General features: G+C 43.4%; 1 protein-coding gene across 3 annotated transcripts in view; it reads right to left on the bottom strand.

Annotated features, from left to right (window-relative positions):
• Window positions 1–23,798, bottom strand: part of PRKCZ (protein kinase C zeta) — a 390,682-nt gene that overhangs the window by 75,491 nt on the left and 291,393 nt on the right. For all 3 annotated transcript variants that reach the window (XM_040325896.1, XM_040325898.1, XM_040325897.1), the window contains 2 exons: window positions 12,393–12,512; window positions 7,917–7,996 (listed from right to left, as the gene is read on the bottom strand). In XM_040325896.1, coding sequence (XP_040181830.1) covers window positions 7,917–7,996; window positions 12,393–12,512 — 200 coding nt within the window. The remainder of the gene's footprint in view (window positions 1–7,916; window positions 7,997–12,392; window positions 12,513–23,798) is intronic.

Here is a 23,798-nt window from a genome sequence, read left to right as displayed (position 1 = left end):
TGGTTCTCTTGGTTCTTTAGGAACATTCCTTTTGAAAACATCAGAGAGATTCCTCTCTTGGAAATATCTCAGTAGGTAGCCTTTGTTTGGTGGCCATTACTTCTGTCGGAAGGCTTTCCGAGTTGGCGGCCTTGTCTTGCAAGTCGCCATACTGGATCCTCCATAAGGATATAGCGGTGTTGCGCCCGCAACCTTAATTTCTTCCGAGGGTGGTTTTGGCCTTTCACCTGGATGAGGACATTGTTCTTCCACCCTTATGTCCTTAGCTGGTGCATCCTAGAGAGGTTGCGCTACATACTTTGGACGTGGTACGCTCTTTGCGGGTGTACCTGTCTGTTACGGCTCCGTTTCGGAGATCTGACGCAACTTGTGTCGGTGTCTGGTCCACAAAAGGGCCTGGTGGTCTCATCAGCCACCATTTCCCGGTGGATCAGGCAGACCGTCATTCAGGCCGATGCTCTTAGGGGGCAGGCGCCCCCTTTTCTGGTCACGGCATTTTCGAGCAGGGCAAATGGTGCTTCCTGGGTTTTCCGACACCTTGCATCTGTCTCACAGGTGTGCAAGGCGACGACTTGGTCGTCTGTTCACATTTTTTTTCCACGTTTTACAAGGTGGATGTGAGTGCATCTTCTGATGTTTCTTTCGGGCCGCAAGGTTTTGCAGGACGCTAGTTAAAGTTGCAACTCCTCTGTTGAGGAGCTCTGCTTGTTTGGGGTAAAGTTAAATTGGTTTTACTGATACTGTTCCCACCCCTCGTTTTTGACACTGCTTGGGGACGTCCCACTTGTCAAGATTTAAGGAGCTGTGTCCGTCCTTGGACGAAAAGAGAAAATAGGATTTTTTGTACTCACCATAAAATCCTTTTCTCTGTAGTCCATGGATGGACACAGCACCCACCCCTCCTTTTTAGGTTTGTACTGCTTGTTACGAACTGAGGCTGCATACTGCAGGGAGTAGGGTTATGTCCGGAGGGACCGCCCCCTGGGCAGGGCTGTTCAACTCTGTTAAAGTAACATGTATGTAATTATCTAACATGTTTCTGCCTAGTGCTCTCCTAAGAACAGGAACATAACCCACTTGTCAAGATTTAGGGAGCTGTGTCCATCCATGGACGACAGAGAAAAGGATTTTACAGTGAGTACAAAAAAATCCTATTATCTTAACACCTAGGTTTCAATAGCCATGCCATTACAGCCAAAGACTGAAAAGCAGGATGGAAAAAAGCCTTCAGATGGCAGATCGGGCTTGATGGGAAGAAAACAGGGGGGGGGGGGTTTCTAGAAGTCTGAGTGTGTCTGTGTACCAGGTCCTTCTGGGCCAGTATGGTGTAAATAGAATTAACATTGTCTTTTATTGCTCCATTTTCCTGAACAAGTAAGGCAAAATTCACACTGGAGGAGGCATAAATTTGATTGAACTGAGGCTAGAGCTAGAGGATTCCTGGTTCTGGCAATATAGTGAGGTAGTTTGTTGTTGAATTTGGAGACTAGGATGTCCATATATGTAATTCCCAATTTTTGGCATATCAGATTGAAGATAACTGGATGAAGGGTCCATTCCCCTTGGGCAGTTATTGGTTGATCAAAATGAAGAGAGCATTGGGGTGTTAGTGTTTTAAGCCATTTTGTACTTATTTGAAACCACTGATTGAACCCACAGGTCTGGGATATCTGTGACCCAAAAAAAGGCACTGTAACAGGGTTCTCCTACACTTAGGAGGGAGTGTGTGTCCAACATTGTGAAGAGGGCTTTGGGGAAGGCTTTGTGGGCCTTGGTGGGCCAAGCCTTGTGGCAAAAGTAAAAGAGGTGAACTTTTTGAACGTTTTGCCTGATTAGAGCAGACAGGTGCTCTACGTTTTGAGGAGCTAGGGACTCTAAAAGAAGGTGGATTTTGGGGCCCTCCAATGTGAGAATAAAACCTTACCCACCTGTGATCTCTAATATTTAATAAGTGCCTCGCCGAACAGATGTCTTCCTTGGCAATGTATAGGTGTGAGGCATCTTTGCAGTTTCACCTATCTAATCTTTTAGTTATAAGCAAGAGTTTGTTGCACAGCTTGGCCTCCAAGATTAAAGAGAGCTTTTAGGAGCTTCTCAAACTTTCTATCTGCAGAATCTTTGTTTAGGACAGAGATTGCAGAACCAACTACAGAATAGCCGACTTCTTTGAACGCTTTTTTCGATGCAGTAACCCAGGTGTAGGCCGTTGTGTAACAAAATGCTCATGGCAAAAGGGCAGGAGGAAGCAGTCGAGTATAAGGATGTGAATTTTTCCACCAAGTTTGAAGAGTTTGCATTGTCAAGTGAAAACATTCCAAACATAGCCTAGTTTTTACAGTAAGATATACGGTGACCCTATTTTACCTTACCTAGCTGGTGGACTGTATATAAAGTCCAGGCTTTATCCATCATGGTGGGCATACCTCCTCTGCAGGGTTTATCAGGGACCATAATGATGAAGCACAGCCCTGGACCTGTACAGCACCCTGCAGCTAACTCCATGCATTTCACAAAGTGCCAAGGTGACTGTGCACACAGAAACCAGTGCCTAAAGCAACATCACAGGCCATCCTCACTGTGTCAGGTCTGAGTACGTCTCCTAAAGTTTTACAGATATTGCACCAATTCAGATACACTGCTTCTATGCTGGCATTAGAATAGAGTGAGGGTTTAATTGAAGAACCAAAAGCTAAAATATTGAAGACAAATAATAAACTAGTTAAGTTAGGTATAATTTTCTCTATTAAGGAGAAGAGGCACATTACCTTCAGACACTAGAATAACAGCGAGAACCCGTGGAGTGGAGTGGAGTAGGGTTACAGGAGAATGTCCAGGGGGCTAGTGTCCAATCACCTGAAGGTACACACCCATGGTGTATAAAAAAATCTGCCTCTGCCCTGGACTGTACAATGAAGATATGAAGAAATGAATGTATACACACACACAGATGCATCTCGAAAACTTTGAACATTCAAAAGTTTATTTATTTCAGTAAATCAGTGACTGTGATCACTTGTTACAGAGCGAGGACCGCGGGAGCTGTCTGTGTAAACACACATCTCCCGGTCCTGTCAGGGGAGAAATGCCTGACCGTCTGTTCATACAATGTATGAACAGCGATCAGACATTTCCCTCAGTCAGCCCACCCCCCCTTCAGTTAGAACACACCCAGGGAACATACTTAACCCCTTCCCTGCCAGTGGTATTTTTATAGTAATCAATGCATTTTTATAGCACTGATCGCTATAAAAATGACAATGGTCCCAAAAATGTGTCCGAAGTGTCCGCCATAATGTCGCAGTACCGGTAAAAAAAAAAAAAACGCTGATCACCGCCATTACTAGTAAAAAAAAATATTATTAAAAATGCCATAAAACTATGCCCTATTTTGTAGACGTTACAACTTTAGCGCAAACCAACCAATAAACGCTTATTGCGATTTTTTTTTTTACAAAAAAATATGTCGAAGAATACGTATCGGCCTAAACTGAGGAAAAAAAAATGTTGGGGATATTTATTACAGCAAAAAGTAAAAAATATTGCATTTCTTTCAAAATTGTAGCTCTATTTTTGTTTATAGCGCAAAAAAAAAACACCGCAGAGGTGATCAAATACCACCAAAAGAAAGCTCTATTTGTGGGAAAAAAAGGACGCCAATTTTGTTTGGGGGCCACATCGCACGACCGCGCAATTGTCAAACAACGCAGTGCCGAATCGCAAAAAGGGGCCCGGTCATTGAGCAGCAATATGGTCTGGGGATGAAGTGGTTAAACACACAGTGATATATTTATTTTAAAAATGTTGATGATTGTGGCGTACGTACAGCTAATCCAAACCCAAATTTCAGTATCCCAGAAAATGTGATTATTATATAAGACCAATAAAAAAAAAGTATTTTTAATACAGAAATGTTGGCTTACTGAAAAGTATGTCCATGTACAGTAAATTATCCACTCAATACTTGGTTGGTGCTCCTTTTGCATGAATTACTGCATCAAAGCAACGTGGCATGGAGGCGATCAGCCTGTGGCACTGCTGATTTACACTGGAAATATGGAAGTCCAGGTTGCGGCCTTCAGCTCATCTGCATTGTTGGGTCTGGCATCTCTCAACTTCCTCTTGACAATACCCCAAAGATTATGGGGTTTAGGTCAGATGAGTTTGCTGGCCAATCAAGCAGTGATACTGTGAACATTAAACAAGATATTGGGCGGCACACAGTGGTGTAGTGGTTAGCACTTTTGCCTACCAGTAGAAAAGGTTCACTGGTTAGAATCCCAACCACGACACCACTCGCTTGGAGGAGTTTGCATGTTCTCCCTGTGCGGGGGTTTCCTCCGGGTAATCCTGTTTACTTCCACACTCCAAAGACATGTTGGTAGGTTAATTAGATCTGGTCTAAATTGGCCCTAGTTTGTGTATGTATGAATGAATGTGAGTTAGGGACCTTAGATTGTAAGCTCCTTGAGGGTAGGGACTGATGTAAATGTATAATATATATGTAAAGTGCTGCGTAAATTGACAGCGCTATACAAGTACCTGAAATAATAATATTGGACATTTTGGCAGTGTGGGCAGGTGCCAAGTCCTGCATCTGCATCTCTATAAAGCTTTTCAGCAGAGGGAAGCATACAGTGCTATAGAATTACCTGGTAGAGGGCTGCTCTCACTTTGGACTTGATAAAACACAGTGGACCAACACTAGCAGACCTCCCCAAATCATCACTGACTGTGGAAACTTCACACTGGACCTCATGCAACTTGAATTCTGTGCCTCTCCACTTTTCCTTTAGACTCTTGGACCTTGATTTCCAAGTAAAATGCAAAATTTACTTTCATCCAAAAAGAGGACTTTGGGCCACTGAGCAACAGTCTAGTCCCTTTTATCCTTAGCCCAGGTAAGACGCTTCTGATGTGGTCTCTGGTTCAGGAGTGGCTTGACACAAGGAATGCAACAGTTGTAGCCCGTCCTGGATATGTCTGTGTGTGGTGGCTCTTGGATCACTGACATCAGCAGTCGTCCACTCCTTGTGAATCCCCCCCCCCCCCCCCAATTCTTGAGTGGCCTTTGCTTCACAATCCTCTCAAGGCTGCGGTTATCCTTGTTGCTTGTGCACCTTTTCTACCACATTTTTTCCTTCCACTCAACTTACCATTAATATGCTTAGATACAGCTCTCTGAACAGCCAGCTTCTTTCGCAATTACCTTTTGTGACTTACACTACCTGTAGAGGGTGTCAATGACTGTCTTCTGGACAACTGTCAAGTCACCAGTCTTTCCCAATGATTGTGTAACCTTCTGAACCAGACTGAGACCATTTAAAGGCTCCAAAAACCTTTACAGGTTTTGAGTTAATTAGCTGATTAGGGTGCGACTCCACGAGTCTACAATTCTGAACTTTTTCACAATATTTAAGTTTTCTGAGATACAGAATTTAGGGTTTTCACTAGCTGTAAGCCACAATCATCAAAACTTAAAAGAAAGAAATGCTTGAAATATATCACTCTTTGTTTAATGAATCTATATAAAATATGAGTTTTACTTTTTTAAAGTGGAGTTCCACTCAAAAGTGGAACATCCGCTCATTTGTCTCCTTTCCCCCTTCGGTGCCACATTTGGCACCTTTCTTTGACAGGTATCCTACCCCCACATACTGAAGACTCTGCCGTGGCTGTTGACGTCACCACTAGGCTCCCTCCTCCTTCCCCTGCTGCCAGGCCAGTAAGAAAGCGCAGCGGGTTCCTCACACATGCGCAGTAGGGACCCAGCGTTTAGCCGTAATGCTTCGCTACCGGGTTCCCCTACTGGCCATGGCGGCGGCAGCACTCGACAGCTGATAGGAAACATCAGCTGCAGTGCCGACATCGCTGGACACCAGGATGGGTAAGTGTCCTATTAAAAGTCAGCAGCAGCAGTATGTGTAGCTGTTGGTTTTTATTCTTTTGCAGTGGTGCGCAGACCTCTGCTCTAATTGAATTACTGAAATAAATTTACTTTTGGATGATATTCTAATTTTTTGATATGCACCTGAATACAGTGTGGGAAAAAAAGTATTTGAGTCCCTGCTGATTTTGTATGGTTGCCCACTGACAAAGAAATGATCAATCTATAATGTTAATGGTAGATTTTAACAGTGCGAGACAGAACAACAAAAATATCCCCCATCAATCAGAAAGATTTCTGGCTCCCAGGTCCCAGATTAGAAGCACTCTCTTAAAGGGACTGCTCCTAATCTCAGCTTGTTACCTGTATAAATGGCACCTGTACACAGTAGCAATACATCAGATTCCAATCTCTCCACCATGGCCAAGACCAAAGAGCTGTCCAGGGTTGTCAGGGACAAGATTGTAGACCTACACAGGGTTGGAATGGGCTACAAGACCATTGTCAAGCAGCTTGGTGAGAGAGTGATAACAGTTGGTGTGATTAATCACAAATGAAAGAAACAAATTAACTGTCAATCTCCCTCAGTCTGGGGCTCAATGCAAGATCTCACCTCATGGAGTTTTAATGATCATGAGAATGGCGAGGAATCAGCCCAGAACTACATGGGAGAATCTTATCAATCTCAAGGCAGCTGGCACCATAGTCACCAAGAAAACAATTGGTTACACACTACCCTGTATAGGACCAAAATGCTACAGTGCCAGCAAGGTCCCCCTGCTCAAGAACGCACATGTACAGACCTGTGTGAAGTTTTCTAATGAACATCTGAATGATGTAGAGGAGAACTGGGTGAAAGTGCTGCCTATGACCCCAAGGGGTGTTTTTATGCTAAGGGGTCAGGACAACTTCACTGCATCAAAGTGACAATGGACGGGGCCATGTACCGTCAAATCTTGGGTGAGAAACTCCATCCCCTCAGGCAGGGCATTGCAAATGGGTTGTGGATGGGTGACCATGACCAAAAACACACAGTCGGTTCAACAAAGCAGTGGCTCAAGAAGAAGCACATTAAGGTCCTGGAGTGGCCTAGCCAGTCTCCAGACCTCAATCCCATAGAAAATATGTGGAGGGAGCTTAAGGTTTGAGTTACGAAACATCAGCCTGAAAACAATAATTATTTCACGCATTAAAAAGCAAATCAATTTAGAACTTATTTAAAATGTGTTTTTCTGGATATTTTTGTTGTTATTCTGTCTCTCACTGTTAAAATAGGCTGATCATTTCTTTTTCAGTGGGCAAATGTACAAAATCAGCAGGGGATCAAATACTTTTTTCCATATATATATATATATATAGATTTATTTTGTGATAGGCAACTGTCATAATTTTGGTAAATTCTGTTCTAATAAAGGCTTACACAATCTATCGGCAATTGTTAAATTTGCCAAACATAACACATTTAACCATTAGCCTGACAACATATTCAAGAGTACAAATTATTATGTACAGATGGGGATAATTAAGTATTGGAGAATTTATACAGCTTTGACATACAGCAGCCAGCAGGGGGTTGCCCACTCATTGTGCACTGTCACGGTTACATACTGTACCATGCTGTGTGCAAAATAAGGACAGATTATGGCAAGCATCCACAGATCAAATCATGACTCTTAATTATCCTGCAAATGAGTTGAAAATACCTAGGAAAAGCAGGACCTTGTAAATTCTACAAAATATTTTTTTTCCCATGGACCAGTTATTTAAACAAATACAAAGCCCATTCTTCTCAAATATTAAGCATGACTTGGGTAGAATGCTGCGTGCAACTTGTTATCATGTGGCTACCATTACTGTATGTTAGACTATGCCAGTCATACCTTTGCGGGGTGACTGCTGACTTAAAAGGAAGAGACACCTAGAGACTTTACTGTTTTCAATAAGTCTGGGATACCAGATTTGCCCTATTTATGTAAAAGGACTAGTTTTATTGTAAGAGCCAGATACTCTTAAAAAACAAAGATCAACTCACCTTGTTTAAAAACCCTTTTAATACATGGGAGGCTTTAACAGACAGGAACCTTGGGATCCGAATTGGCTTCTCTAAGATAACTGGTTACATGCAAATAAAAACAAGATAAAAAAAGCTAGATAAGTTCTAATCCTGAGAACAGTATACCTCAGGGGCTACATTCACACCTTTGAATTTTAGTGCGACGTGTTTAAAATAACATCCTCCTAGGTGCATCACTTGAAAAACAAAAGTGTGGCTGCAGCCTAAAGAGTAACCAAATGTAACAAAATAATGATGCCAAGATGACAAAGGACTAGTTAAAAAAAGCAGTCAGTGTCCTACTTGGTGTGTAGTGTGTGATTTGCTGCCACCATGACAGATTAATAAGCAGATAAGGAAGTGCAGTGGTATAAATCAATACATTTCACAGTTACACCCAACACTGACAGATCCAGCTAGTAAAAAATCTTAAGTAAGCAGGATTTTGTTATATACTGTATGCTTTGGCCTGGGAACCCATGGCACACTTTCAGATAGCTGGAGGCTGAGGTGCAACTGCAGATCATGGAGCCCCATAGCAAAATTTTGATATAAGTCTAAGTCAAAAAATTGTAACATTAGAGATTACAGTATAGCCAGTACACTGCAAAGGACCGGGGCTGTGTGTGTGTGTGTATATATATATATATATATATATATATATATATATATAGTAAAAGGGGAAAAAAAAAAAAAAAGTGCGCTTGTCTAATAAAGTAGGTGGTAGCTGCAAACTCAAAATGTTTATACAAACAAAATAATGATATGGGTAAAAGGTGGAGTTGCGCTTAAAAAACAGCAAACTGTGTCTTGTGCAGATCACCAGTAAAAAACAACAAAAAAAGTCCAATAAACAATCTAGAAGATTTCTTCAGATATGCAAAAAATGTAAAAAAAGTTGATAGAAACAGTTCATTGTGAAAACAGCTGTTGAAAACGTGTTCAAGCAAAGAAGTGTAAAGAAACCAGAATTAATCCAGGATGCCTGGTATTGCTGACCCTTACCGGAGTTAATGATCCACAGGATCAAAACGAGCGGATAGCCATACACCTGGGCTAAACAGGGGAACGAATCCACAGCCAGACACAGACACCCGATGATCCAGCAATGGTGAGCAACCAAAAAAGGAACAAAACTCCAATAGTGTGATATTGTACAATAAAATAAAGTAAAATAAAACCCCCAAGTGACTGGCAAACGGACAGTGTGACAAAAACCTCCACCTCAGAACACACTGGTCCTTACCAGATTTAAGTGAATAAGAGCAGTGAAATCCTGGAAGATGGTTATGCAGCTGTAGTAGGGAGAACTCACATCCAGCAATCCTTAAAGAGGCACTCAGGGCAATGGTCCCACCATCAGAGAAAGAAAGGGGCCACAATGGTGTAATATCGTTTGGCAAATTTAATAAAATAAAAATAGCTCACTTACAGGTAGGTAGACAAAAATCAGCAGACAAACAAAGTTCCGACCGGTACGGAACTGTTCCTCACAAGCGGTGACGTCAAGCGCGCCTCCTCCCAACGTTTCATCCAATAGGACTTGATCAAGTCCTATTGGATGAAACGTTGGAAGGAGGCGCGCTTGACGTCACCGCTTGTGAGGAACAGTTCCGTACCGGTCGGAACTTTGTTTGTCTGCTGATTTTTGTCTACCTACCTGTAAGTGAGCTATTTTTATTTTATTAAATTTGCCAAACGATATTACACCATTGTGGCCCCTTTCTTTCTCTGATGGTGGGACCATTGCCCTGAGTGCCTCTTTAAGGATTGCTGGATGTGAGTTCTCCCTACTACAGCTGCATAACCATCTTCCAGGATTTCACTGCTCTTATTCACTTAAATCTGGTAAGGACCAGTGTGTTCTGAGGTGGAGGTTTTTGTCACACTGTCCGTTTGCCAGTCACTTGGGGGTTTTATTTTACTTTATTTTATTGTACAATATCACACTATTGGAGTTTTGTTCCTTTTTTGGTTGCTCACCATTGCTGGATCATCGGGTGTCTGTGTCTGGCTGTGGATTCGTTCCCCTGTTTAGCCCAGGTGTATGGCTATCCGCTCGTTTTGATCCTGTGGATCATTAACTCCGGTAAGGGTCAGCAATACCAGGCATCCTGGATTAATTCTGGTTTCTTTACACTTCTTTGCTTGAACACGTTTTCAACAGCTGTTTTCACAATGAACTGTTTCTATCAACTTTTTTTACATTTTTTGCATATCTGAAGAAATCTTCTAGATTGTTTATTGGACTTTTTTTGTTGTTTTTTACTGGTGATCTGCACAAGACACAGTTTGCTGTTTTTTAAGCGCAACTCCACCTTTTACCCATATATATATATATATATATATATATATATAAATTGTTAGGTTAAGAAGGGGGCAGCAGTGCAGGAAATAACTCTCAAGCCAAATTTTCCAGCAACCTACTTTGTTATCAGTAGTTTACCAGTCTTTCAGAATCAGCTGAACTTTAAAGATGAATAAGATCTCAGCAGTGGCGGCCCTTAATCCATGCGCCCGGCCCCTAATCTACAATTTGCTTTTTTTCCCTAGAAGCACCCGATTAGAGCCTTGGGTTCAAATTCGCTTCAAAAAAGGATGGGCTCGGGGTGCAACGCACTGCACACCAAACCCACTCAGTTGTGTGCCATAGCGAATTAATATTTACTATGGTCTTCCTGATTCTCCTCCTGGCCAATCAGGAAGCAGGTCAGAGAGGAGAAGCGATCCTATTGGCCGCTGAGGAGACACAGGGGAAGCCGCCATGAAGCCAAGGAGGAGGAGATGCAGGGTGAAGCTGCTGCCCGTAGGAAGCACTGCCTGCAACCTAGATAAGGTAAGTGCAGGCCTGGTGACCAACCGACCCACAGGGGGTTGTGGGGCACGAGTGATCCGACTGACTGACCGGGGGGCTGATGCCGACCCCCACAAATAGCACCAGCCACCACTGGATCTCAGGTACAAATTCTAGGCCTTCCAACCCTTTTATTCACCTCAACAGTAAGTTCTGAAAGAGTTGTTGTAATAATATTAAAACTATTTTATATTAACACATAATGGTTACTGCTTCTTCAAACAATTACTCTGTAAGCCTATTACAGTCTTTTTGCAAAACTACAAACCTCAGCTGTCCTGTCAATTTTTAGCAGAGATTTTTTTTAAGCAGCAGGAAGTTGGGTTAAACCAAAAATGTAATATCTTGCATCTTTCCAGTCCTTAGACGTGGTGGTTGCATAATTTTTAATTTTTTTAGTCTTTTTTGTTCCCTTACCTCGTCCCTGTATTACCTCATGATCTGGCCCATAAACCCAACACCTATATTAGAGTGCCCCCCACTCTGAAAAAAGGAGCACAAGGGCACAGCAGACAGCAGCATTGTAAGTCTGGTGGGAAGGGGCGTGTTAGATGTACTAGCAGATTTAGATACATTAACAAATTGAAGCAAAACTCCAGCTAACACTTTATCAACAGTTACAGAAACAGTTCTTTTATTTCGGTATAAGGGTTTTAAATGGATAAATAAAAGCTGATCATTGTAAGCACTCCCGATAGTGTTAAATAGTTTGTCGCAACACTAACTGCTACATTTGCAGGAGAGTTTGTTCTGTTAAAAAAATAACAGGCTTATTGGCTGGATCACTAGATGAAAATAAAGGAAAGAAAGACAAAAGAAAACCAATGCAGCCACCAAATCTAATTGGTAAGCTGCAATGCGATGAATGTTTGCTTTTGGGTTTCAGATCACTAAGTAATACAGAATTAATTTCAGGGTGGTGGCTAAGACACCAGCAGCCCTTGTAGTAGCCAAGCAAAGGCGCCTCCACGTATTGAAATCTGTTTGAATGGCGTGGGATCACATCACTGATCCCTGCGGAGCAGGCAGATCCGTGTTTGCTCTGCTACGGAGAGCGGACATGGACACAGTCCCGTTCTCCTCTATGAGGAAATTGGATTGAAACTAAAAGCCTGTCCGTTTATATCCGATCCAAGGGACGGATAGAAAATAGGGCCACTATTCGTCTATTTTTGGAGGACAGAATCAGATCAGGCGGACCTGATTGGATAGCCTGTTTGAAAGGGTGCTTAAAAAGAGCTGTGAATAACAATGATTCTGAAGTCTCCTGTGAGTCTGATGCCAGTCTTTCTTGCCTGGAGACTTTTAATGTGGGTACACCTACAGCATTGCGTCTTTATATATGTAGCCGATAAAGGATTCATGTTAAAAGAGCACTCCAAGCTGCTGGCTTTATTTGACAGGAGTTGAATGCTCCAGCCAGAGCACCGGTCTCCAGCTCCTGGGCTTTGAATATAGCGGCAGAGCTAGGGTAAATCTACTTTCCACACAGATTTTTTAGCTCATTTGTCTCAGCCTGCTTACTGAGTTCTCATCCACCCCCAAAAGCTAGTTGTGCATCACAATAATGTCAGCCAAACAGTCAAGGGATCTATACAAACCTTGGAAAAGATAATCCTCAGTGTTCAGGTCTGGATTGTCTGTTATTATATCAAATGGGGATCTACCAGCCATCATCTCAAACATTAGGACCCCAAGAGCCCACCAGTCCACACTAAAGCCTGCAATGCAAAAAGAGGACCGTATTAGATGACCGAATATGGGAAATGCTACATTTAAGACCAAATGTAATAATTCAGTACTAAATATAATACTCTAAAGAGGACAGGGGAGGCAGACAATGTACTTGGTTCGTCCACTAATAAATATTCCAGAGTTTCTTTTTTTTTGTGTAAAACTCATTGCAAGAGGAGGTAGCACATTTTTACAGTGCATCGGGAAAGTATTCACTTTTTTGATATCTTTGCGAATTTATAAAAAAAAAAAAAAAAATCACATGTTCATAAGTATTCGCAGCCTTTGCCATAACACTTAAAATTGTTTTCACTGATGATCCTCAAGATGTTTCTACAACTTAATTGTAGTCCACCTGTGGTAAATTCAGTCGATTGGGCATGATTTGGAAAGGCACACAGCCATCTATATAAGGTCCCACAGTTAACAGCGCATTTTAGAGCAAAAACCAAGACATGAAGTCCAAGGAATTTTCTGTAGACCTCCGAGACAGGATTGTACAGATCTGTGGAAGGGTACAAAAAATAACTGCAGCATTGAAGGTCCTAATTAGAACAGTGGCCTCCATCATCTGAAAATGTAAGATTTATTTATTTATTTTTTATTGGTTGAACTAGATGGACTTTTGATGGTGTCTTTTTTCAACCTGACTATGTTTTGGATCACCAGAACTCTTCCTAGAGTGGGTTGCCCAGCCAAACTGAGCAATAGGGGGAAAAGGGCACCCAGGGAGACCCATTTCTATGTGTATTCATATCCATACAAGGTGAATGTATTATTCTGTTACCGTGGATATTATGCTTCATGTGACTCATTTGTAGAGTGAATGCTGTATATATCAATAATGCAATGAAAGATTACTTTTATGTATGCAATCTCTTTTGTTCATACATTGAGACCCGTATTTACTTCTGTGTGTCTTGAGGAAGCAGATCGGCGAAAAACACAGTGACACACAGGGGCTCTTACCTGAAATCATCATTATTCACCACGTATTCAAAGTATTAGGCCCCTATTGGCTGTATTTTCAACATAAATTAACACATTTTTAGAGGTCACGGTTCTATGTATATTTGCCGCTTTTAAACTTTTTTGCCTATAAATAAAATATGATTTTTTTTATAGAAACATTGTAGTCCTAATTGCCTATAAAATCCAACCAAATGGTCCTCTTTTTCCTTCTCTGTTCCTAGTTATACTTACGGATGTGGCAAGGGAGTGATTATAGTACTTGGGAGAAGGGCCTTAGTCAGGGAGGTGACCAAGAACCCGATGATCACTCCGACAGAGCGCCAACATTTCTTTGTGGAGAGAGAAGAACCTTCCAGAAGAACAACCATCTCTGCAGCACTCCACCAATCAGGCCTGTATGGTAGAGTGGCCAGACAGAAGACGCTCCTCAGTAAAAAAAGGTACATGACAGCCCACCTGGAGTTTGCCAAAAGGCACCTGAAGGACTTTCGGACCATGAGGCAAATGAGGTTCAATGTAGAAAAATTTAAAATAATGCATTTGTGTGGCAAATATACGAATGCAATCTATACACTGGGGGCAGAACCTCTGGGGGAATCTAGGACGGAAAAGGACCTGGGGGTCCTAGTAGATGATAGTCTCAGCAATGGCATGACAAGCCAAGCTGCTGCTAACAAAGCAAACAGAATATTGGCATGCATTAAAAAGGGGATTAACTACAGAGCTAAAACGATAATTCTTCTGCTCTACAAGACTCTGGTCCGGCCGCACCTAGAGTATGCTCTCCAGTTTTGGGCACCAATCCTCAGGAAGGATGTACTGGAAATGGAGAGTACAAATAAGGGCAACAAAGCTAATAAAGGGTCTGGAGGATATTAGTTATGAGGAAAGGTTGTGAGCACTGAACTTATTCTCTCTGGAGAAAAGACGCTTGATTTCAATTTACAAATACCATACTGGAGACCCCACAATAGGGATAAAACATTTTCACGGAAGGGAGTTTAACAAGACACATGTCCACTCATTAAAATTAGAAGAAAAGAGGTTTAACCTTAAACTACGTAGAGGGTTCTTTACTGTAAGAGCAGCAAGGATGTGGAATTGCCTTCCACAGGCGGTGGCCTCAGCGGGGGGGGGGGCATCAATGGTTTCAAGAAACTATTAGATAAGCACCTGAACAACCACAACATACAGGGATATACGGGGTAATACTGACATATAATCACACACATAGGTTGGAATTGATGGACTTGTGTCTTTTTTCAACCTCACCTACTATTACTATGATGAAACAAAGATTGAACTCTTTGGCCTGAATAGCAAGCTTCATGTTTGGAGGAAACAGGCACTGCTCATCACCTAGCCAATACCATCTCTACAGTGAAGCATAGTGGTTGCAGCATCATGCTGTGGGGATTTTTTCAGCAGCAGGAACTAGGAGACCAATGTGGATGGAGGGAAAGATGAATGAAGCAATGTAAAGTGACATCCTTGATGAAAACCTGCTCCAGAGCGCTTCTGGACCTCAGACAGAGGCGAGGGTTCATCTTCCAACAGGACAATGACCCTAAGCACACAGCCAAGATAACAAAGGAGTGGCTACGGGACAACTCTGTGAATGTCCTTAAGTGGCCCAGCCAGAGCCCAGACTTGAACCCGATTGAACATCTCTGGAGAGATCTGAAAAATGCTGTGCACCGACGCTCCCAATCCAACTTGATGGAGCTTGAGAGGTTCTGCAAAGAAGAATTGGGGAAACTGCCCAAAAATAGGTGTGTCAAGCTTGTAGCATCATACTCAAAAAGACTTGAGGCTGTAATTGGTGCCAAAGGTGCTTCAACAAAGTATTGAGCAAAGGCTGTGATTAATTATGTACATTTTTTTCAGTTTTTATTTTTAATAAATTTTGCAAAGATTTCAAACAGACTTCTTTCACGTTGTCATTATGGGGTATTGCTTGTAGAATTTTGAGGAAAATTATGAATTTAATCCATTTTGGAATAAGGCTGTAACATAACAAAATTTGGAAAAAGTAGAGCGCTGCGAACACTTTCCGGATGCATTGTATATTGATAGCATGAAGCCTCGTGTCAATAATTTGGCAAATTCTAGTCAAGCCTCAAACGCCAAGCAATATTAAAGACCTATACAGACAGAAGTATTTAGTCTGCTACAGCTGGTCTGATATTAAAAATGTTAGCTACGAGTCTTGCTACTCCCCCGGTTTCAGCAATTTCCAAGTACTGATCTAGAATGAGGATGCAGCATGCAAAGTCAGAACTTCTGATCTGTATTAGGGATGAGCCGAACACCCCCAGGTTCGGTTCTCGGCAGAAAATGCGAACAGGCAAAAAATTGAACACCGTTAAAGTTTATGGGACACGAACATGAAAAATCAAAAGTGCTAATTTTAAAGGTTAATATGCAAGTTAGTCATAAAAAGTGTTTGGGGACCTGGGTCCTGCCCCAGGGGACATTATTGATTCAAAAGTCATTTAAAACTACCTCATGGCTATAATGAATTGTCAGGTCTCGGCAATACAGATAAAAGTAATTGAAAAATAAAAATAAATAAAATGCGTGAGGGCCCCCCCCCAAATTCCATTACCAGGCCCTTCAGGTCTGGTATGGATATTAAAGGGGAACCCTGCACCAAATAAAAAAAATGGCGTGGGGGTTCCCCCCAAAAATCCATACCAGACCCTTATTCGAGCACGCAACCTGGCAGGCCGCAGGAAAAGGGGGGGCAAGAGAGCTTCCCCCTCCTGAACCGTACCAGGCCACATGCCCTGAACATGGCAAGGATGTCCCCATGTTAATAGGGACAAGGGCCTCATCCCCAAACCCCTTGCCCGATGGTTGTGGGGGCTTATTGGAATCTGGAAGCCCCCTTTAAACAAAGGGGACCCCGGATACCACCCCCCCCTATGTGAATTGGTACATTGTACCCCTACCATTTCACCAAAAAAAGTGTCAATGTTAAAAACGACAGGAGACGGCTTGGGACAAGTACTTTATTAAAAATAAAAAAAAGATCCCAGCGATGTAATCCATTCTCAATCTCCAGCAATGTAATCCTTTCTCGAGCTCCATCGTTGATCTCCAGTGAGGATACGACGCACACAATCCTGCCTCCACCGGAGGCACCTGACGAATGACGCGCCGCCAGACTGACAGCTCTTATATAGCTGAGGGCGGGGCCACAGACGCCGGGGTTACCCAGTGACATGTACGGGTAACCCCGCCCCCCCTAATGCAACGGGAAACCTGCATTGCATCAGAGGGGGCGGGGTCACCCATAAACATCACTGGGTAACCCTGGCGACTCCCCTTGCGTCTCTGGCCCCGCCCTCAGAGAGCTGGCAGGCTGGCGGCGTGTTATTCGTCGGGTGCCTCCAGTGGAGGCAGGATCACGTTAGTCGTATCCTTGCTGGAGATCGAGAATGGATTACGTCGCTGGAATCTTTTTTAGTTAAAGCGGTTGTAAACCCATCGATGTAACACTTAAAAAAACTGTTAACATTCCCGGCTTGCCGGGAATGCTAACTGCACATTGGTTGTGCTCTCAACCAAACTGTCAAACCATCCAATGGCTGGTGTCATAACTGATCACATGTGCAGCTTCATGGCAGTTGAAGATTGAACAAAGGCCAATATGGCAGCTTCCTTGGCTGAAAAAGATAGGAGGGTTTACAACCGCTTTAATTTATTTTTATTTTTAATAAAGGACTTCTCCCAAGCCGTCTCCTGTAGTTTTTAACATTTTGACACTTTTTTGTGAAATGGTAGGGGTACCCCTTACCAATTCACATAAGGGGGGGTGGGATCTGGGGGTCCCCTTTGTTACAGGGGGCTTCCAGATTCCGATAAGCCCTCCCACCCGTAGACCCCCACAACCACCGGGCAAGGGTTGTGGGGATGAGGCCCTTGAGCCCATCAACAGGGGGACATCCTCCCCATGTTGAGGGCATGTGGCCTGGTATGGTTCAGGAGGGGGGCACCCTCTCGTCACCCCCCTCTTTTACTGCAGCCTGCCAGGTTGTGTGCTCAGAGAAGGGTCTGGTATGGATTTTTGGGGGGAACCCCACACCATATTTTTTTTTGGCGCGGAGTTCCCCTTAGAATCCATACCAGACCGGAAGGGAATGGTAATGGAATTTGGGGGGACCCCCACGCATTTTATTTATTAATGACTTATCTGCATTGCCGAGATAAGCACCTGAACAACCACAACATACAGGGATATACGGGGTAATACTGACATATAATCACACACATAGGTTGGAATTGATGGACTTGTGTCTTTTTTCAACCTCACCTACTATTACTATGATGAAACAAAGATTGAACTCTTTGGCCTGAATAGCAAGCTTCATGTTTGGAGGAAACAGGCACTGCTCATCACCTAGCCAATACCATCTCTACAGTGAAGCATAGTGGTTGCAGCATCATGCTGTGGGGATTTTTTCAGCAGCAGGAACTAGGAGACCAATGTGGATGGAGGGAAAGATGAATGAAGCAATGTAAAGTGACATCCTTGATGAAAACCTGCTCCAGAGCGCTTCTGGACCTCAGACAGAGGCGAGGGTTCATCTTCCAACAGGACAATGACCCTAAGCACACAGCCAAGATAACAAAGGAGTGGCTACGGGACAACTCTGTGAATGTCCTTAAGTGGCCCAGCCAGAGCCCAGACTTGAACCCGATTGAACATCTCTGGAGAGATCTGAAAAATGCTGTGCACCGACGCTCCCAATCCAACTTGATGGAGCTTGAGAGGTTCTGCAAAGAAGAATTGGGGAAACTGCCCAAAAATAGGTGTGTCAAGCTTGTAGCATCATACTCAAAAAGACTTGAGGCTGTAATTGGTGCCAAAGGTGCTTCAACAAAGTATTGAGCAAAGGCTGTGATTAATTATGTACATTTTTTTCAGTTTTTATTTTTAATAAATTTTGCAAAGATTTCAAACAGACTTCTTTCACGTTGTCATTATGGGGTATTGCTTGTAGAATTTTGAGGAAAATTATGAATTTAATCCATTTTGGAATAAGGCTGTAACATAACAAAATTTGGAAAAAGTAGAGCGCTGCGAACACTTTCCGGATGCATTGTATATTGATAGCATGAAGCCTCGTGTCAATAATTTGGCAAATTCTAGTCAAGCCTCAAACGCCAAGCAATATTAAAGACCTATACAGACAGAAGTATTTAGTCTGCTACAGCTGGTCTGATATTAAAAATGTTAGCTACGAGTCTTGCTACTCCCCCGGTTTCAGCAATTTCCAAGTACTGATCTAGAATGAGGATGCAGCATGCAAAGTCAGAACTTCTGATCTGTATTAGGGATGAGCCGAACACCCCCAGGTTCGGTTCTCGGCAGAAAATGCGAACAGGCAAAAAATTGAACACCGTTAAAGTTTATGGGACACGAACATGAAAAATCAAAAGTGCTAATTTTAAAGGTTAATATGCAAGTTAGTCATAAAAAGTGTTTGGGGACCTGGGTCCTGCCCCAGGGGACATTATTGATTCAAAAGTCATTTAAAACTACCTCATGGCTATAATGAATTGTCAGGTCTCGGCAATACAGATAAAAGTAATTGAAAAATAAAAATAAATAAAATGCGTGAGGGCCCCCCCCCAAATTCCATTACCAGGCCCTTCAGGTCTGGTATGGATATTAAAGGGGAACCCTGCACCAAATAAAAAAAATGGCGTGGGGGTTCCCCCCAAAAATCCATACCAGACCCTTATTCGAGCACGCAACCTGGCAGGCCGCAGGAAAAGGGGGGGCAAGAGAGCTTCCCCCTCCTGAACCGTACCAGGCCACATGCCCTGAACATGGCAAGGATGTCCCCATGTTAATAGGGACAAGGGCCTCATCCCCAAACCCCTTGCCCGATGGTTGTGGGGGCTTATTGGAATCTGGAAGCCCCCTTTAAACAAAGGGGACCCCGGATACCACCCCCCCCTATGTGAATTGGTACATTGTACCCCTACCATTTCACCAAAAAAAGTGTCAATGTTAAAAACGACAGGAGACGGCTTGGGACAAGTACTTTATTAAAAATAAAAAAAAGATCCCAGCGATGTAATCCATTCTCAATCTCCAGCAATGTAATCCTTTCTCGAGCTCCATCGTTGATCTCCAGTGAGGATACGACGCACACAATCCTGCCTCCACCGGAGGCACCTGACGAATGACGCGCCGCCAGACTGACAGCTCTTATATAGCTGAGGGCGGGGCCACAGACGCCGGGGTTACCCAGTGACATGTACGGGTAACCCCGCCCCCCCTAATGCAACGGGAAACCTGCATTGCATCAGAGGGGGCGGGGTCACCCATAAACATCACTGGGTAACCCTGGCGACTCCCCTTGCGTCTCTGGCCCCGCCCTCAGAGAGCTGGCAGGCTGGCGGCGTGTTATTCGTCGGGTGCCTCCAGTGGAGGCAGGATCACGTTAGTCGTATCCTTGCTGGAGATCGAGAATGGATTACGTCGCTGGAATCTTTTTTAGTTAAAGCGGTTGTAAACCCATCGATGTAACACTTAAAAAAACTGTTAACATTCCCGGCTTGCCGGGAATGCTAACTGCACATTGGTTGTGCTCTCAACCAAACTGTCAAACCATCCAATGGCTGGTGTCATAACTGATCACATGTGCAGCTTCATGGCAGTTGAAGATTGAACAAAGGCCAATATGGCAGCTTCCTTGGCTGAAAAAGATAGGAGGGTTTACAACCGCTTTAATTTATTTTTATTTTTAATAAAGGACTTCTCCCAAGCCGTCTCCTGTAGTTTTTAACATTTTGACACTTTTATGTGAATTGGTAAGGGGTACCCCTACCATTTCACATAAGGGGGGGTGGGATCTGGGGGTCCCCTTTGTTACAGGGGGCTTCCAGATTCCGATAAGCCCTCCCACCCGTAGACCCCCACAACCACCGGGCAAGGGTTGTGGGGATGAGGCCCTTGAGCCCATCAACAGGGGGACATCCTCCCCATGTTGAGGGCATGTGGCCTGGTATGGTTCAGGAGGGGGGCACCCTCTCGTCACCCCCCCTCTTTTACTGCAGCCTGCCAGGTTGTGTGCTCAGAGAAGGGTCTGGTATGGATTTTTGGGGGGAACCCCACACCATATTTTTTTTTGGCGCGGAGTTCCCCTTAGAATCCATACCAGACCGGAAGGGAATGGTAATGGAATTTGGGGGGACCCCCACGCATTTTATTTATTAATGACTTATCTGCATTGCCGAGACCCGAAAATTCATTATAGCCGCGACATGCGCTACTTTACAGGCATACTATATACACCACCCAGGTATGAAATTTAAACGAATATTTCACTTTTATTGTTTTACTTTAACCACTTAAGCCCCGGACCATATTGCTGGTCAAAGACCAGAGCACTTTTTGCTATTCGACACTGCGTCGCTTTAACTGACAATTGTGCGATGTGGCTCCCAAACAAAATTGGCATCCTTTTTTTCCCACACAAATAGAGCTCTCTTTTGGTGGTATTTGATCACCTCTGTGTTTTTTTGCGCTATAAACAAAAAAAGAGTGACAATTTTGAAAAAAAATAGTGGGCCAGATTCACAGTAGAGATACGCTTGTCATATCTATGCGGCTGATTCATAGAATCAATTCCGCATAGATAGTCCTAAGATCCGACAGGTGTAATTGACTTACACCGTCGGATCTTAGGATGCAATTCTAGGCCGGCCGCTAGGTGGCGATTCCATTGCGATCGGCGTAGAATATGCAAATGACTAGTTTCCGTCGAGATACGCCGCGTAAAACTAAGGCTGCCCTCTAGGTGGACTAGCCAATGTTAAGTATAGCCGTCGTTCCCACGTCGAAATTTCAAAAATCACGTCATTTGCGTAAGTCGTCCGTGAATGGCGCTGGACGCCATTTACGTTAATGTCTAAACCAATGACGTCCGTGCAACGTCATTTAGCGCAATGTACGTCGGGTAATTTTACCGACGGAGCATGCGCAGTACGTTCGGCGCGGGAACGCGCCTAATTTAAATGGTGCCCGCCCCATTTGAATTAGGCGGGCTTGCGCCGAACGCATTTACGTTACACCGCCGCAAGTTTACAGGTGAGCTTTGTGAATCAGGCACTTACGCTGTAAACTTGCGGCGGTGTAACGTAAATGGAATACGTTACGCCGCCGCTGTGTAACGGAAATCTCTGAGAATCTGGCCCAATATTTTTTACATTTTACCATAATAAATATCCCCCAAAAATATATATATATAAAAAAATGTTTTCCTCAGTTTAGAGCTTGATAGGTAATTCTTCTACATATTTTTCTTAAAAAAATAAATCGCAATAAGCGTTTATTGATTGGTTTGCGCAAAAGTTATAGCGTCTACAAAATAGGAGGTAGTTTTATGGCATTTTTAAGGGGTTATGTATGTTCCCTGGGTGTGTTCTAACTGTAGGGGGGGGGTGGACTCACTATGGGAAATGACTGATCGCTGTTCATACATTGTATGAACAGACGGTCAGGCATTTCTCCCCTGACAGGACCGGGAGCTGTGTGTTTACACACACAGCTTCCGGTTCTCGCTCTATAACGAGCGATCGCAGGGTGCCCGGCGGTGATCGCACGCGCGTCAGGGACGAGCGAGGCGACGTAGAGCTACGGGCTCTCGCGCAGGGAAGCCAACCTGCCGCCGTAGAACTGCAGCGGATGGTCGGCAAGTAGTTAAACATTATTAAAATCACTGCTCCCGAAAAAAACTTCAATTTTTTTTACTTTTTTTTTGCATTGATACCATGTCCCCTGGGGCAGGACCCAGGTCTCCAAACACTTTTTAAGTCCCCAAACCTTTAAAATTAGCACTTTAGATTTCTCCCATAGACTTTTAAAGGGTGTTCCACCACGGCTTTTCGAATTTGCCGCAAACACCCCAATTTTTTTTCGCTGTTCGGTGAACAGCCGATGTTCGAGACTAACTCATGTTTGACCCGAACATAAAGCTCATCCCTAATCTGTATACATACTTCTGATCTGTCACTCAAAGTACTGAAGCTAACTGGATCAAACTGAAAGTCAAGCAAATATTCCCAGATGTACAGAAATGACACCCTATATATTCAGCCTACATACAGTATTATACAGATCTCTCAAAAGTCAAAACGACACCAGAAAAAAAAAAAAAAGGTGCACAACCATTTCAAAAAGAACAAAAAAAACAAAAAACAACTGGCAGTATATACCATCCATGCGCAGCCCAATGTACAAGTCTGCGGTAGAATAAAGTAACTGCTGTGTGCATGCAGTGGAGTTACATCATCCCAGCCTGGCCTTTTTAAGTCAGAAGCTCTGATGACAGAGTGGAGTGTGGCCATGGCAGCACTGGAGGTTGCTTTGCTTGGTAAGACTATGACAAGTAGAATCAATAAGCGTGAACCGGTGTTCAAATTGATAAAAACAGCGCTAATAAGTGGATAATCATCCAAATAAATAAATAAAATGGTGAAACCTGAATGATACTGATGGTGTGAAAGGTGATCTATAGCTGGTATAAGTGCACCTGGCACCAGATAATGCACCAAAAAATGTGTGGGTAGATCCCAAAGATAATGGGATGTGTGCTTACCACAAAAAGAACAAACCTTCAGATCAGACTGGTACTGTATGGGTTAATACTCAAGCAGGGTCATATGTGGAGACAAAAACAATAACATAATCATGGTACAGTATCGCCTGCACAACAGCCCATTAGCCAAGCTGGATGACAAGCCCCTAATGAATCAGTGGTTATGAATGAGTAAAACCAAATAAAACGAGTTCACCGCCTCTCACTGGTGTCCTCCCGTCCACAGGGGCCGCGCTAGTGCTGCGGATGCGATGGTATGCTGTGTCCTGGGTACGATTGGATGATGGTGGAGCGCAGTGGAACGCACAAAGACTTCCTGTGTAGCCACGCCCTGACGCGTTTCGTCACTTCCGACTTCAACTGAGGGCGTGGCTACGTGGCGCCGTCAATATCCCTTTATACCCATGTAGCGAACGGCTATTGGATGAATCATCTCTGCCTGTTGGATCTGATTGGTGCTACTTAATCCGGATGTCAGGCAGGACATCAGCCGGGCTAATAGTGGGTTTAAAAAGAGTATATATCGGGGGAGTCTGAAATTATAAACTTTAATGTGATCAAACATATTTGACCTAATGGAATAAAAAGAGATCTGTGATCTCATTGTTAAAAAACCGTACTGTTGGCTGTTTTGTCTTAATAGAGCAGCATAGCAAAATAGTACTGAGTGGGTTTGTTCTA

The sequence above is a fragment of the Rana temporaria genome, chromosome 10 (assembly GCF_905171775.1).
Source record: "Rana temporaria chromosome 10, aRanTem1.1, whole genome shotgun sequence".
Taxonomy (NCBI): Eukaryota; Metazoa; Chordata; class Amphibia; order Anura; family Ranidae; genus Rana; species Rana temporaria.
This window is presented reverse-complemented; position numbering and strand designations above follow the sequence as displayed.